Genomic DNA, 15,339 nt, shown 5'->3' with positions numbered 1-15,339 from the left:
GGTTCACAACCGTAGTTTATTTCTATGCGCAGTTCTTCACAATAGAAAAGTTTACTCAGAAGTAATTCCCATATATCGTCACAAATACATATGACCATAATGCACATTCCATATTATATTTATAGGTGACATCAGCCCAGTTCGATTTTTACGTAGACTCAAATTTGGCCGATAAGGCATAGATGTGACGTTTATTCTTCTATGTTTCGGAGATTCAAACTGTTTCCATTTTTATGAAAGGATGGCGTTTATTATAAACATTTGAAGATGTTGTGGCGTAGGCTTTTAGCTATGAAGATGAAGGCAGTAAAGATGTCCGAAATGATGAAATTTCAACCTACGGTTACAGCGTGGCTTCCTCCCAAAACAGGATTAAAATTATAACAGGGTTAGTAATATATTAACTGAATTGAGGCTGAAGAAATCTGAATATGTTTAGGAAAAAGCGTCAAAATTTTTCTTTCAGTATTGCCATCTGCACCCAGCTTCACACATTTGTTTCGGCGCTCTATCCTCATACTGCTCATGTATGGGAACTAAAATATGGCGCCTGGATAATCCGCTGTCATTACTTTTGTACTGAATTTAATTAAATTCGTTCCAGTGGTTTATATGCTATTAAGAAGCCAAGGTATCCTGGACCATGCACAGCGAACACACAATGTTAGAATTAACTACACTAAAACTGTTTTTTGTTTAAGGAAACAAAAGAAATTAAATTTACGCACATAAAGTACGGGGTCGTTAGTTTTGGATGGGCCTGCACTAACTTCAGTTCTATCATGTTTCGAATATTATTGTTATTTAAATAAGTCTTGACGCTTCCTTGAAAAACGGAAATATGTGAATTCCCTTCTTACATAAGACCAAATTTAAAACTCGTAAAAATTTTCCTAGGTTTATGGATCCTGAGATATTCTGTTGAGCTTCAGACTTCAAACGACATTTCCCTTCACCCACAAATAGTATCAACGCAGAAACAAAATCAAAACGTTAAAAAGTGATTCGCGTGAAGGCTGCAGTTTGTGCTATATTTGTACGTTGTGCACAAACTGCAAATATACAGGGATTGTCATGTCTGCCTTCCGCGTGTTTCGACTCGATTGTCGCTGCACGGATTTCAATGGAATCCGGCGTGGCCGTTCCTATAATCAGGAATACCAATATGGCAAAAGCACGAATTTCTGAGTTCAGAACCCACTATCTCCACATGATACTCGTATATGATTCTGAAATCATGCACCGTGATAGATCTTTGAAGAACATGCATCTGTGGTTAAGGTATAGTAAAACTTGGTTATAGCAACATCGGTTTCTGCGACACCTTGTCTATTGCGTCAAATAATCAATGGTACGAACTAATTCCTCATAAAACAACTGTTTTTATACCTTGCTTAGTACGACACGCACAAATGAATCAACCTCGTATGTAACGTCATTTTCATTCCTGAATTTCTCTGATATCGTGGGAAAGTTGGATGTGTCTGCCCACCCTCACTTTCTCTACTTGCTGACGTGACTGTCCTGGAAGAATACGACCGCGGGCTGCAAGAGGAGCGTGGGTTTTATGCGAAAACAAGGGTGTCAGGTGGGAGTGCATGAATAGTGCAAGAGGACGCGGCAGGTTGTTAACTTCATTCCTTTCCTAGAATCTCGTCTAACAGGACCTCACATTGTCTACTTACCCTATAGTGTTCCTGCCTAAACCCAGAGAAGTGCAGTAGCGAAAACATGGCAATGAAAAGGAAAGTTTTAAGCATTGAAGANGGTGAGTAGGCCTACCTTTAATATACAGTATTAGTGCGGTGTGTATTGTCAGTGAAAAGCGCTGTAATATGTCTTTGATATTACACATTTGGGCAATTCCACGTTAATGTTACGTTAGTCTGTACTTAACTACGTATTTCACTAAAAAATGCAACATTTTAACTCGGTTTTTGGTAGATTTTTACGTGACTAACATAAGGCTACTGTGGAAGTGCCCATTTCGGTTACAACGACTTTCGTTTATAACGACAATATTTTTAGGTCCATTTGATGACGTTATAACCAAATTCTACTGTATTTGCTTTTGTAAAACGTGAGAAAAGGAAATGGTGGCTGCAGGAAAAGTTTTTAAATAAAAACAGGACGCTGGATAATTTCCAGAAACATAATATTTATATTAATTTACCATCGTCACAAACTTTTACATCTTATTAATATTAGAGTATTCAGTACAAAGAGGGACTGGATTGGATACGCCGTTTTATTTCGTAAACCCGGAAAGGAAGAAACCACTAGAGAAACTAAGTGAAAATGTCAGAATAATATTAAAATGGATCTGAAGAAATAAAGTGTGTTGCAGTAGACCGAGTTCAGGATAGGAGCTAGTGACGCCTGCAGAATAGATTCGCAAGAAAAGCTGTATTCCATGAACTTAATTAGCAAATGTAAGGCTTGAGCCGTCTTTGAATGTGCATTCCATGGAATTTTATGTCAGTTTTGAACACGTACTTAATACGCTCCGAACTACTAGATGTCGGTTCTGAATAACGCAAGGATCTAATTTGCTCTTACAATTTCATTGTAATATTCCAATTAACTGTACGGACATAATTCTTGTTTAAAATTCTGCCACAAAAAATAATTAATTTTAGCACGTTTCGGCCCATAACGATTTACAAAGCTTTAAGACCACCTTGAAGAAAGTCAAAGGCAGTACCTTTATACTAAATCTCAAAGACATTTTACACCAAATTCTTTGTGTACACAAATTAATTAGTTGCATCATATATATAAGCGTAATTTTCCAGCAAGAGATGAAGTCAATTTAGATGAATCTTTGCCGTTACTAGACGCATATAATATTAATCAAAATAGAGATTCCTTAAGGATATGAAGCTGAATAAGTAAAACATGGAAAACAAGTGTCTTTTACATTAATCATGGACATGAAAGAGACTCGTTACCAAGAAACTTATGTTTATTAAGAACTATAGAAGTTTCTGCATGGCTGAAACAGAAACTACGAAACAAGTCTGATTTATACATGCTGTGACATGACGCCTGAAAACCGGAATAGTGGAAACATTATACGTCCGCTGCTGGGCAACGGCACTCTAAATATGTACCAGCGGCATATAATACGCAAGAAACAACCTAAGTATTATTGGGCTATAACGATGGAAATAGTGTTTTCTCTCGGATCCGCTCCGAGACTATATAACAGGTATCCCAAACCAGCTGAGCATAGAAAGTATAAGAGGCTTAAATTTGGCGGTGGACAAGCATACGACCGTACAAGTAACTAGACTGCCGTTGTAGCGGAAGCTACTAGAAATAGGACATAATGCTGTACTGAGCCTGGACTGACAGAGGCCCTGTATATATTTTATATATATTTACTAATATGCTTAACATGTAATATGTAAATATACTTTACAATATGACAAACGATTTCAGTTATTCAGTTATTCAGTATAGAGGGGGTGGGTTTCCCCATGCACCGCGACTAATAGTCTATTGTACATCCCCTTTAATTTCTACTGTCACCATACCCTACCGATACTTGTGCCCGCTATCTCCCCTTTCTGCCAGCGAGGTCGGCCCTCTACTGGCAGTGGTACCCGAAAACTCTCCCCTTTCTGCCAGCGAGGTCTCTGACTCTGACAAACGAGAGACCCGTCCTCTCGTCAGAAAGGGCGCCCCACGATAACAAGACCGTAACTGTCAAACAATAATAAATATCTGGTCTTGAACACCAGATGGGGCTCGACACCAAGACTGATTGACTGACTGACCGACTGTCAGTCGCAACGTGACTTAGACTTGAAGCTGAGGATTAATTTAGAGTCTCTTGGGATGGCAGTGGAAAATGACTGAGAAGAGATGACAACAAGTTAGTTGAGTTGCAAGATTGCTGCAGTTACAGTGAGACTGGTATAATTACTGTGTTTAAATCCGTTGCCAGGATACGACTAGTGAAGACTGAAAACCCTAGCGTGTGTGAACTGTAGAGTGTGTAGATCAGCGATAGCGCTGTAATTGCCTGTAGTTACGAGTTGTGTGATAAAGTGGTCAATTAACCCAATATCCAATCCAAACAACGTCTACAGTTACACCCCCAAAACGTGACAATACGAAAAAAATACGCTTATTTAAATTCACATGAACAGAATATTATAATTATTAATCTTCTCATGTCTTCCTTTGACATAAATTGTTTACGTTTTAATTATAACTGTGGTCGGAAATTTGTACATTTCTTATTGATATGAAATTCCTATCTTTCTCGCGTTTATCCAAGACCCGATATACTTCACTCATATCGGACACGGCGTTGGAGAGCTACATAGGTACAGTATTCTTTTCTTGGAACCAGACATATCTAAAAGCGACAGTCACTGTTTGGGAAAAGGGAAACTGTCAACACCCCATGTAGCTCTCTTCCTTATTATAAAATGCGGTATGTTTGCGTGTGAGTGGGTTACCATAACAACGAACATTAATGAGTAGGAATTCATCAATAATTCTGTATTATATTTCAAAGGTATGCAGTAATTTCCGACGAGAGAAATATTAATATGTGTATTAATATTGTTGTAGTGTGTACAGCCGTTGCTATGCAACAGGCAAATAAACAAAGTGTTATGCAAACCGTTTCAGACAACGAATCGGTAAACACGTTCCTGCTGCAACGAATATGAACACAATAATAGAGTTACAGTTTGAAAGTGTGTTTCCTACTGGGTCCGTGCAAACTTGTTAAGGAAAACAATTGGGGCGGTTCGGTTAGCTGTTAGTTGACAAGCAGTTCTGCACGGGAGGCTGTGAAAATAGGACCTGAGAGCGGGAAGCTGAAGACTATCCGCTATTAGAAGCCGCTACTAAGACACGGCTGACGAAGAAATACCAGGCTGGAAAAAAAGTTTATCGGGTGCTGTGGTGATTTATAAGGTGCGGAGATTAATAACAAAGCTGTAATTACTTGTAGTTCCGGGTGGTGTGTATAAGTTGTCAATAAATGCAATCACCAATTCGTACCCCGTCTATTTTTTTTCCCTTGGCACTACAGCTCCAGTGGGCCTATGCCTACCTCCATGAACTTCTCCGTTCATTTCGGGTTTTCTAGATCTTACACATTCGGTATGACTCCTTGGGCGGGTGATCAGCTCGTCACAAGGCCTCTACCTGTATACAAACAAAGAAAAACGCACACATACACACTAAACATCCATGCCCTGAGTGGGATTCGAACCCACGATCCCGGTTTCATGCGAGCGAAGACAGTACATGCCTTAGACCGCTCGGCTACCGTGACCGGCTTTGAGAACTGTTTATCTAGAAGAATTTTCGTTGCTTTTTAGCCTACAGAGCGACCTGAGGTATGGTTTCAACGTTAGTCGAGTGTATATTCCGTTTACTGCGTACACACGATTCACGGAGCGATGCACAGACACGTCCGCACTCTTCAGCGACAGTAAGCGACTTCTTCATAAAAATCGAAGGTTTTCTTAAAAAAATAACAGGCACAAAGAAGACATCAATCTAGACCACGTATGTAAACTAAAACCTTGCCATTCATTATACTCACACTTTCGCGAAATAAAATGTGACATTTTCTGATATAACACAGTCGAAATAAGCTGACTGGTCGTTGTATATATCCATAATAAGAAATTAATGCCCTTCATATACACAATTTATCAAAATCATAGAAGTTGTATGCAATTTATGAAATATGCTGTACGTCAGTCCATATACCATTTGCACCGTGTTAGCTACACCGGGTTCAGGGACGAAATACCGTTCATGCGTGCTGAGTCTGTATTGGCGTTTGTCACCTCGGTAGTGACAGCAAATTAAAAGACAATAGATCAGATATGGTTTACAGGTCCATCACTGCGTGTTCTACAAAGTCTACAAGTGTCCCGAGAACAGCCATTGTGACCTCCAGTATGCGCCATTAACTAACGTTAAGGCATCTAATGACCCATGTGTAATGAACCGTTTAAAAACCACAATCTTAAACTAACCCGCCATGCTACGTGCACTAATCTAATTGTGTGCATGAAAAACTCAATTATCTTCACCTAACAGGACTTCGCTTTTTCAAACTTTTTTCTCTTTAACACATTCTCTTCTTCTTCTTCTTCTTCTTCACACAAAAGGATTTTGTGCCAATAAAGCATTCACATATTAAGAAGTTTTAAAATTAAACATGTAATGTATTTTTGATATTCTCACCTCTTTTGTCCTGTCGGCTTATGCCTGTAAGTAAACTGTATTTTATAGTGTGTTATCCTATTTCTATGTTGAACATTCAATTCAATTTTGAATAAATTGTTTTTTTTCCACTGACAAAACATTGCTTCATTTTTTGTCCGACATGTAAATGGGTGTATTTATTTTTTTGTTTATTTACTGATCTCGCTTGTTTTGTAATTTTAACGGTTTATTTCCGGAACAGCGACACTTTTCATACAATTCATTTCAAACATTTTATCCAAACGTTTCCATAAATATCCGTTCCCCAGAACAAAATAACAGGCAAGCATCCGACAACGCAACCTCCTATTGGCATTCAAGTTCCATGAATTTGCTCACATCATGCGCATAATAATATTGCAGCAGCCATAACATAATGTTTTATGATTGGGGAAGGTCCCCTTGTGCCGCATCTACTGCGAACATTCTTCCCGTGCATGTAAGTTCCACACACTGCAGAGTGGAATGCGAGTCCCTTAGTTAAAATCCCTGTGAGGACAAACACCATTACTTGAGATATTGTTTGGGAAGGTGGAACGAGGTGGAGGATCTACACCTCCCGCCAGTGAGCTCCATTTATGGTTCTGAGAGTCGAGTTCGTCCAAATTAACTGATTCGGGTCTGGCCATGGAAAAATTATCATAATTAGTGACGTAAAATGCGTTGGATTAGGATTAATCTCAGATTGTTGGACTCAGCAGATTTAGCCGGGTTTCGAAAGGAAATGATGGTGCGCACAAAACTCTAACTAACTAAACTAAAGTAAACTAAACTAACTAACTAACTTCATGGAGCCGAGTCTTTCATGAGAAGCCTCCAGCCGCTCAGTTACTCATGAGTTTCCAAAAATTATATGGAACGCGCCCCGATCATAGTGGTCGCGCGGTCTAAGGCATGAAACATCTTCGGCCGCTCGAACACTGGGATCGTGGGTTCGAACCCCACTCGAGGTATGGGTGTCTGTGTGCGTTTATTCTGTGTTGGTAGCGGCCATGCGACGGGCTGATCCCTCATCCAAGGAGTCCTACCGACTGTGTATACAATTAAGAAAGTGGAATAAAAGCGGCAAAGGCCCAAAGGGCTGCAGAGACATAGAAGGGGACAGAGATATATGGAACACGAAGGTTCATCACTGTGTTCACAGGCGCTCTCCAATGGTCCCTATTCCGCGCCACATGAATCCAAATAGATTCCGGTTCTCACGGTCTCTTTGCTTGCAGATTCTTATATATTTTTTTTCTACCCTGAAGATGGAGGCGATACGTTCCTCCGAAACGTCGGTTAACACCACATATACACGGTGCCAAATCCCAGAAGACTGCTTTCTTCTACCTTAACTTGTAATGATTATTTTTTAACAAATTTCATTTTGAACAATATAAATTTTTCAGTTTAACTGTAACTTAAAATATGCAAGGGAGAAAAGGAATAATAAATTTATCCCAATAAGATCTAAGAGTATAAGAATAAACACACCACGAATAGGAATGGCTGAAAAAAGTCTCAACTGAACCTATAAGAAGTGAAGGCAATGACAATGCACCGTTCTGATGCAAAAGCAAGGAAAATCGTAACAAACAATCCACGTCTGCATGCGACAAGTTGTACTAGACAAGAAGATTAGGGCATTTGAGAGAGATTACAAACAATTAGACTGCACGTCAAAATACCTTGCAAGAAGAACGATGCATGCATAACAAACGGCAGGTTATCTAAACACACTTGTAGTTATAACCATGTAAAAAAAAAAGTAAAGCTATCCTTGTAACAGGCCATGAAGGCCCATAGGATTGTGAGACGTTAAGGGTCCCACATTATCTAGACAATCGGCTCAAAGATGGCGGTAAGGTTGTCAGCCCTACGCGCTGGCAGCGCTTTACTCCCCAGGGAAATTATTTATTAAATTCCTGGTACTTATTTCTGTTAGAGGCTGAGTGAACCCCGGGCCATAGTGCGGAAGGATTAGGTCAACTGAAAAAAATCCAATGACCTCACCGGTATTTGAACCCGCGACCTTCCGACTTTAGCATAGTGCCTTAACCACTACGCTACCATGACGGAGTAGATAAATTAATAGAGGAAATCAGAGATTACATAATCTAGCGAATGGAGCTGCGACAGAGCGATTTGCTATCCAACCAGTACATATTAAAGTGCGTACGTAAACAACCACGCGAAAAGATTTGTATTGACGGAATAAATGTAAAACAGCACAATGTTACGTAACAACGTGTGCTTCATATTGGACGTAAACACATTTTTGTGTTTCGTGTTCCAACTTCAGTTCTCAGTATATTATAATACGTCTATTGATTTATAAAATAATTTCAGTATTATAGAATTAGTGATTATTATAATGTATGCAGTATCATTAACGCATTAGTTATCATATGAGTAACTACAATATTATAATTACAAAATAATATGCATTGAAATTTGTATCACTTCGCATCTACTGCTATCTGTATTCCTACACAATGAACACATTCATTATACTTGTACTGGCCTGTACAATGCATAATGCGTGCAACTGTCACGGGCCACTGTACAATTTAGTTACTGTAAAACGAAATTCGAAATGAGAGTTGTTCATTGGTACTTCAACAAAAATATATTATTTAAATATTAGTAGGCATGTGGATGTAATCTGTATCTGAGATCTTAAATGCTAGTATTAAATATACACTGTAGTGTGTCTTCTGAAAACCGGTACAGTTTAACCAGAAGAGATGTCCGTTACTAGGTTGCGGTACAGTAAACGCAACGTCAGCATAGCAACATTTATGAAAGCAACAGTAGAGGAATTGTGGGAAGCGGTGTTCTCTGGGGGTCCGTGCAGAGATTATAATTGAGAATCGAAAACCAGCTGACTGAAGCAGGCATGATCTGCTCTGTAAAGCCTGTACTGACACAGGACTTGTATGTAGTACAAGAGGAAGAATTTTCAATAACATATTATGTGCGAAACGTACATTTGGCGAAGGGCCAGGTGTATTCATAAGAGACAACCCCATCTCCTCGTCAGAGAGGATGTTACATAAGGACTATTACCGCAAGAGTTCAGTTAGAAAAAAATCTCGGGTCGTGGGCCTCAAGGGGCCTGACGCCAAGAAGAACGGATTGACGGAAAACCGCAAGTCGTAAAGTAACTTTCACTTTGACTTTGAGCTGAATTAAAATATCTCGGTGTAATCTTCGATAAGAGGATTACATGAAAACTGCACATAGAAATGATCGAAGTCAAGGCCTTTAGAACGTTTATTAGATTCTGCTCCCTAAATAAAAGTGAGAATTTCGGCGCCAACATAATCTATCCTTCCATCTATCCATCTGTCCATCCGTCAGTCTGTCTCTAACTACCTACCCATCTACCCACCTACCTACCTACCCATCTAGCCACACGCACGCCCAAATACCTACCCACCTACCTATCTACCTACCTGCCAACATATGGCTCTACAGCCCTTTGTTGGACCTTGACCTCTTTTTAAGTTTCTTGAACTTTATACACGGGCGGCAGAATTCCTTGGACGGGGATCAGTCTGTCGCAAAGCCGCTACTTACACACAGACAGCAAAAACACAGAATATACGCACACAGACATCCATGCCTCAAGTGGGAATCGAACCCACAATCCTAGTGTTTTAGAGAGCGAAGACAGTTCATGTCTCAGACCGCGCGGCCAGTGTGATCGGTCAACATTAAACTAACCCCCCATAAAGCATTGATGAGGTCATTAATGACTCATGCTTGCCCCGCCTGGGTATTAGCGGCAGACACATACTTCTTAAGATTGAATCGCCTGCGAAACAATGTTCTCCGCACAACTGGAAACTTTCCAAGATACACACAGTTCCGCGATTTGCGCACGGCATTCAAAGTTCCGTATGTATACGATTGCACAGGTAACAAATAAAAGTCATACAAAATCATAAGAATGATCATGTTTGNGTTAAGGGTCCCACATTATCTAGACAATCGGCTCAAAGATGGCGGTAAGGTTGTCAGCCCTACGCGCTGGCAGCGCTTTACTCCCCAGGAAAATTATTTATTAAATTCCTGGTACTTATTTCTGTTAGAGGCTGAGTGAACCCCGGGCCATAGTGCGGAAGGATTAGGTCAACTGAAAAAAATCCAATGACCTCACCGGTATTTGAACCCGCGACCTTCCGACTTTAGCATAGTGCCTTAACCACTACGCTACCATGACGGAGTAGATAAATTAATAGAGGAAATCAGAGATTACATAATCTAGCGAATGGAGCTGCGACAGAGCGATTTGCTATCCAACCAGTACATATTAAAGTGCGTACGTAAACAACCACGCGAAAAGATTTGTATTGACGGAATAAATGTAAAACAGCACAATGTTACGTAACAACGTGTGCTTCATATTGGACGTAAACACATTTTTGTGTTTCGTGTTCCAACTTCAGTTCTCAGTATATTATAATACGTCTATTGATTTATAAAATAATTTCAGTATTATAGAATTAGTGATTATTATAATGTATGCAGTATCATTAACGCATTAGTTATCATATGAGTAACTACAATATTATAATTACAAAATAATATGCATTGAAATTTGTATCACTTCGCATCTACTGCTATCTGTATTCCTACACAATGAACACATTCATTATACTTGTACTGGCCTGTACAATGCATAATGCGTGCAACTGTCACGGGCCACTGTACAATTTAGTTACTGTAAAACGAAATTCGAAATGAGAGTTGTTCATTGGTACTTCAACAAAAATATATTATTTAAATATTAGTAGGCATGTGGATGTAATCTGTATCTGAGATCTTAAATGCTAGTATTAAATATACACTGTAGTGTGTCTTCTGAAAACCGGTACAGTTTAACCAGAAGAGATGTCCGTTACTAGGTTGCGGTACAGTAAACGCAACGTCAGCATAGCAACATTTATGAAAGCAACAGTAGAGGAATTGTGGGAAGCGGTGTTCTCTGGGGGTCCGTGCAGAGATTATAATTGAGAATCGAAAACCAGCTGACTGAAGCAGGCATGATCTGCTCTGTAAAGCCTGTACTGACACAGGACTTGTATGTAGTACAAGAGGAAGAATTTTCAATAACATATTATGTGCGAAACGTACATTTGGCGAAGGGCCAGGTGTATTCATAAGAGACAACCCCATCTCCTCGTCAGAGAGGATGTTACATAAGGACTATTACCGCAAGAGTTCAGTTAGAAAAAAATCTCGGGTCGTGGGCCTCAAGGGGCCTGACGCCAAGAAGAACGGATTGACGGAAAACCGCAAGTCGTAAAGTAACTTTCACTTTGACTTTGAGCTGAATTAAAATATCTCGGTGTAATCTTCGATAAGAGGATTACATGAAAACTGCACATAGAAATGATCGAAGTCAAGGCCTTTAGAACGTTTATTAGATTCTGCTCCCTAAATAAAAGTGAGAATTTCGGCGCCAACATAATCTATCCTTCCATCTATCCATCTGTCCATCCGTCAGTCTGTCTCTAACTACCTACCCATCTACCCACCTACCTACCTACCCATCTAGCCACACGCACGCCCAAATACCTACCCACCTACCTATCTACCTACCTGCCAACATATGGCTCTACAGCCCTTTGTTGGACCTTGACCTCTTTTTAAGTTTCTTGAACTTTATACACGGGCGGCAGAATTCCTTGGACGGGGATCAGTCTGTCGCAAAGCCGCTACTTACACACAGACAGCAAAAACACAGAATATACGCACACAGACATCCATGCCTCAAGTGGGAATCGAACCCACAATCCTAGTGTTTTAGAGAGCGAAGACAGTTCATGTCTCAGACCGCGCGGCCAGTGTGATCGGTCAACATTAAACTAACCCCCCATAAAGCATTGATGAGGTCATTAATGACTCATGCTTGCCCCGCCTGGGTATTAGCGGCAGACACATACTTCTTAAGATTGAATCGCCTGCGAAACAATGTTCTCCGCACAACTGGAAACTTTCCAAGATACACACAGTTCCGCGATTTGCGCACGGCATTCAAAGTTCCGTATGTATACGATTGCACAGGTAACAAATAAAAGTCATACAAAATCATAAGAATGATCATGTTTGCAGCATAGGACAAGGCGAAACCAGACATAGAAAATATAAGAGGCTTAAAGTTGGGGGCGGTCAAGCTTACGACCGTTCAAGTGACTAAGCTGCCGTTGTAGCATAAGATAAGTAAGAGAGACATGATCTGCTTCGCAGAGCCTGGACTGACAAAGGACCTGTCTATGGTGCATCAGCCGAGAGTGGAGTTCAAGGCAACCCCAGAAGGGAGGTCAGCGGAGAGCAGTGCAGCTTAAGACAGTGGTAAGACAATGCGGTTCGTGAGCCGCAATAGCGTGAAGAAGAGCCCTCGTTATAAGACTGTGACTAGGCGACACCCAGTTGAGAGGTGACATAAACGCCAGCCAGCGAGGACAGATGCCGCTGAATACGGAAGCTGAGGAATTTACGGCGTTGGAAGCCGTTAACAGAGAAACGGTGGAGAAACAGCAGACTGAGGAAACTCAATGATTGCTGTAGTGAAGCGTAGAGTGTGTGTGTGAATTAGCGACACCACAGTAGTTACATTTAGTTGCCAGCTTTAAGAGTCTAATGGATCCGATTTCCAATCCAAACCCCATTTATTGTCACGTGCCGCGTAACGTATATATACACGAGTATATGCAAGTATCAAAATATCCCCAACTGGTATCAGTATCTGGTGATGGCTATATTTGTTCTTCCATAATGTCGCACAGAATAACTGCCTACGTTTTCAGGGTAAAGTATCTGGAAATATATGAAAGTTTCAATACAGGTGATTATGAGAAGTACATTCCTCTGGGTTGTAACGCCGTGTTGATCGGAAACATATCGACGTTTCGGAGGAATGTATCGCATCCTCATTCAGGGTCGAAGAGTGAGCCCAGCAATAAACCAACAAGCATCTCGTCTTGTCTCCGTGTTGCAGATTATATGCTCATTGTATTCTGAGGTTTCGGAGGAATATATCGATCCATTCTCAGGGTCGAAGAGTAAGGCAATCAAGAAAGCAACAAACAACCCTGATTTCTCGGTTCTTGCTTGGCTACTCTTCGACCCTGATGACTAAGCGATACGTTCCTCCGAAACGTCGGGATTTTCCAAACTAGGCATTACTACCCAGAAGAACATTCTCTTCTCTGTAAATACGAATATTATACACGCACGGTATCTGATCAAGGAGCTGTAGAAATACTTTCTGTTAATCCTGTTTACATTTGTAAGCAAATATCGTGTTGTACTGAGATAATTCGACGACGTTTCGGGAAATTTGTCGGTCTATAAATTTAGAGCGAAATTATTACACTAACTGACGTCTACAATCGCACCGCACCGAAGGAAACAATAAAAGTTGCAGACACTTTTGACCAGTTAGGCGTATTTGTTAGATTATACCACAATTGAGCTCGTGATTTACGATGTACACCGGTTATCTACTGAGCAGCATATTATAAACAGTTGTACAGTACCGGGATATTTCATTTAAACAAAATGCTTTTTTTTTGTAATTAAATCGCCTATCTTGACTTTAAAAAGTTTTTTTTTACTCAAATAGAATAGAATAGAATAGAATAGAATTTCACTTTGTAATTAGGCTTCTCCCTGTTTCATGATTTCCAGCGACAAACAAATATGTTTTCAGAAATTTCTTTTTTTCGGAAACAAATGAACAACCAAGCTACTGAAATTTCAGTCACTTAACAGGCATTTCACTAGCAAGATGAATACTCATATTTCGTCTTATGGCACAGAACATTTAATGGATTGATGTAACGCTGATTTCAGAAGCCAAGAACCATCCCGCCGCAATTTCTGCCTCGAACTGTGTAAGCGAGCATATACACACGTCTAAAGCTGCAGAAAGTTCGTTCACTTTCCAAAAATGTCTTCAGGGATATAATAGAGATTGGGCGGTAGAGAATCAACGGGCCTTTCGGAGAAACACGTCACTTCCATTTTCAAGTTCGAAGAATAATTGAAGTGAGAAACCAGCATAAAGCACACATATGCAGTACATGGAATTCAAAGGATTATTCATTATATCTGGGGGCACGCGGTAGCGTAGTTGGTTGAGACACTGTGTTACAAGTCGGAAGGTCGCGGTTCAAGTCCCGATGAGGTCATTCGGTCATTGGAATTTTTTTTTTCAATTGACCTACTCCTTCCAGCCGCACTATGGCCCTTGGATCGACTCAGCCTCTAACAGAAATGAGTACCAGGAATATTCTTGGAATGTTCTTGGGGGTAAAGGGCGGCCGGCGCGTAAGGCAGACAACCTTACCGCCATGTATGAGACGACTGTCTAGAAAATGTGGGAACCTCGACGTCTCACAACAAGGTCACAGCTGTGAGAACCTCACTTACCGTTTTGTTTCCAAGATTTCGGACTCGACAGCTGAGGTAGGCAGACTTGCCAACCAGTGCGGTGACATTTCGTGGGGTCAAGGTGTCGAAGTAAGGTTCATTTCGGCCGAGAGAAGGGGGTGGTGGCGGCGGTGGCGCTGGGGACCCCGCAGGCTGCAGGGAGTTGAAACCGGCACCCGTACCCTGGCCGTACCCACCGCTCACATAGGATGATCCTGGGGAAAGAGATATCAGAGTGCGTTAATTAAGGTCTATTCATGCAATATGTGGAAGCTAACAAAGAATTTATGACCCTGGGGTGTAATGCAGCCCAGCGATGCTATGAAATATTGATAGATGTGTTATCACCGTGTTTGAAAGAACTGAAACATCTCTGATACATGGATAGTTACTCTCCGTTACTGGTCTGACTATGATTTCGTTTTGCGCTATCATCATTCACCCTATTATCGCTTGCTATTAGCAATTTTGGAAGAGCAAGTACGAGTACAGTGGAACCTCGCTTAACGAGCGAAGTTTCGCATAACGAGTGACGAGTGGGGAAGTCCCGGATTGTGCGCTTGCTACATCAGCCTGTGTTTAGCACTCGTTCCGCTAGCATCTTAGTGTCGCTTGTGATCACACATTTTTCCAAACTTGTGTTCAGACATATTATTTGTGATT

At 40.7% G+C, this 15,339-nt stretch overlaps 1 protein-coding gene across 1 annotated transcript in view; it reads right to left on the bottom strand.

Moving 5' to 3' along the window:
• The window catches only part of LOC111871477 (lachesin), a gene marked incomplete at its 5' end in the record, with an annotated part of 213,487 nt that extends 198,596 nt beyond the window's left edge, over positions 1-14,891 (bottom strand). The window contains 1 exon segment of the mRNA XM_033754270.1: positions 14,677-14,891. Coding sequence (XP_033610161.1) covers positions 14,677-14,891 — 215 coding nt within the window.
• Between the last annotated feature and the right edge of the window lie 448 nt (positions 14,892-15,339).

The sequence above is a fragment of the Cryptotermes secundus genome, unplaced genomic scaffold, assembly GCF_002891405.2.
Source record: "Cryptotermes secundus unplaced genomic scaffold, Csec_1.0 scaffold465, whole genome shotgun sequence".
NCBI lineage: Eukaryota > Metazoa > Arthropoda > Insecta > Blattodea > Kalotermitidae > Cryptotermes > Cryptotermes secundus.
Note: the sequence above shows the minus strand (reverse complement) of the source record. Positions and strands in the feature narration are given on the sequence as shown.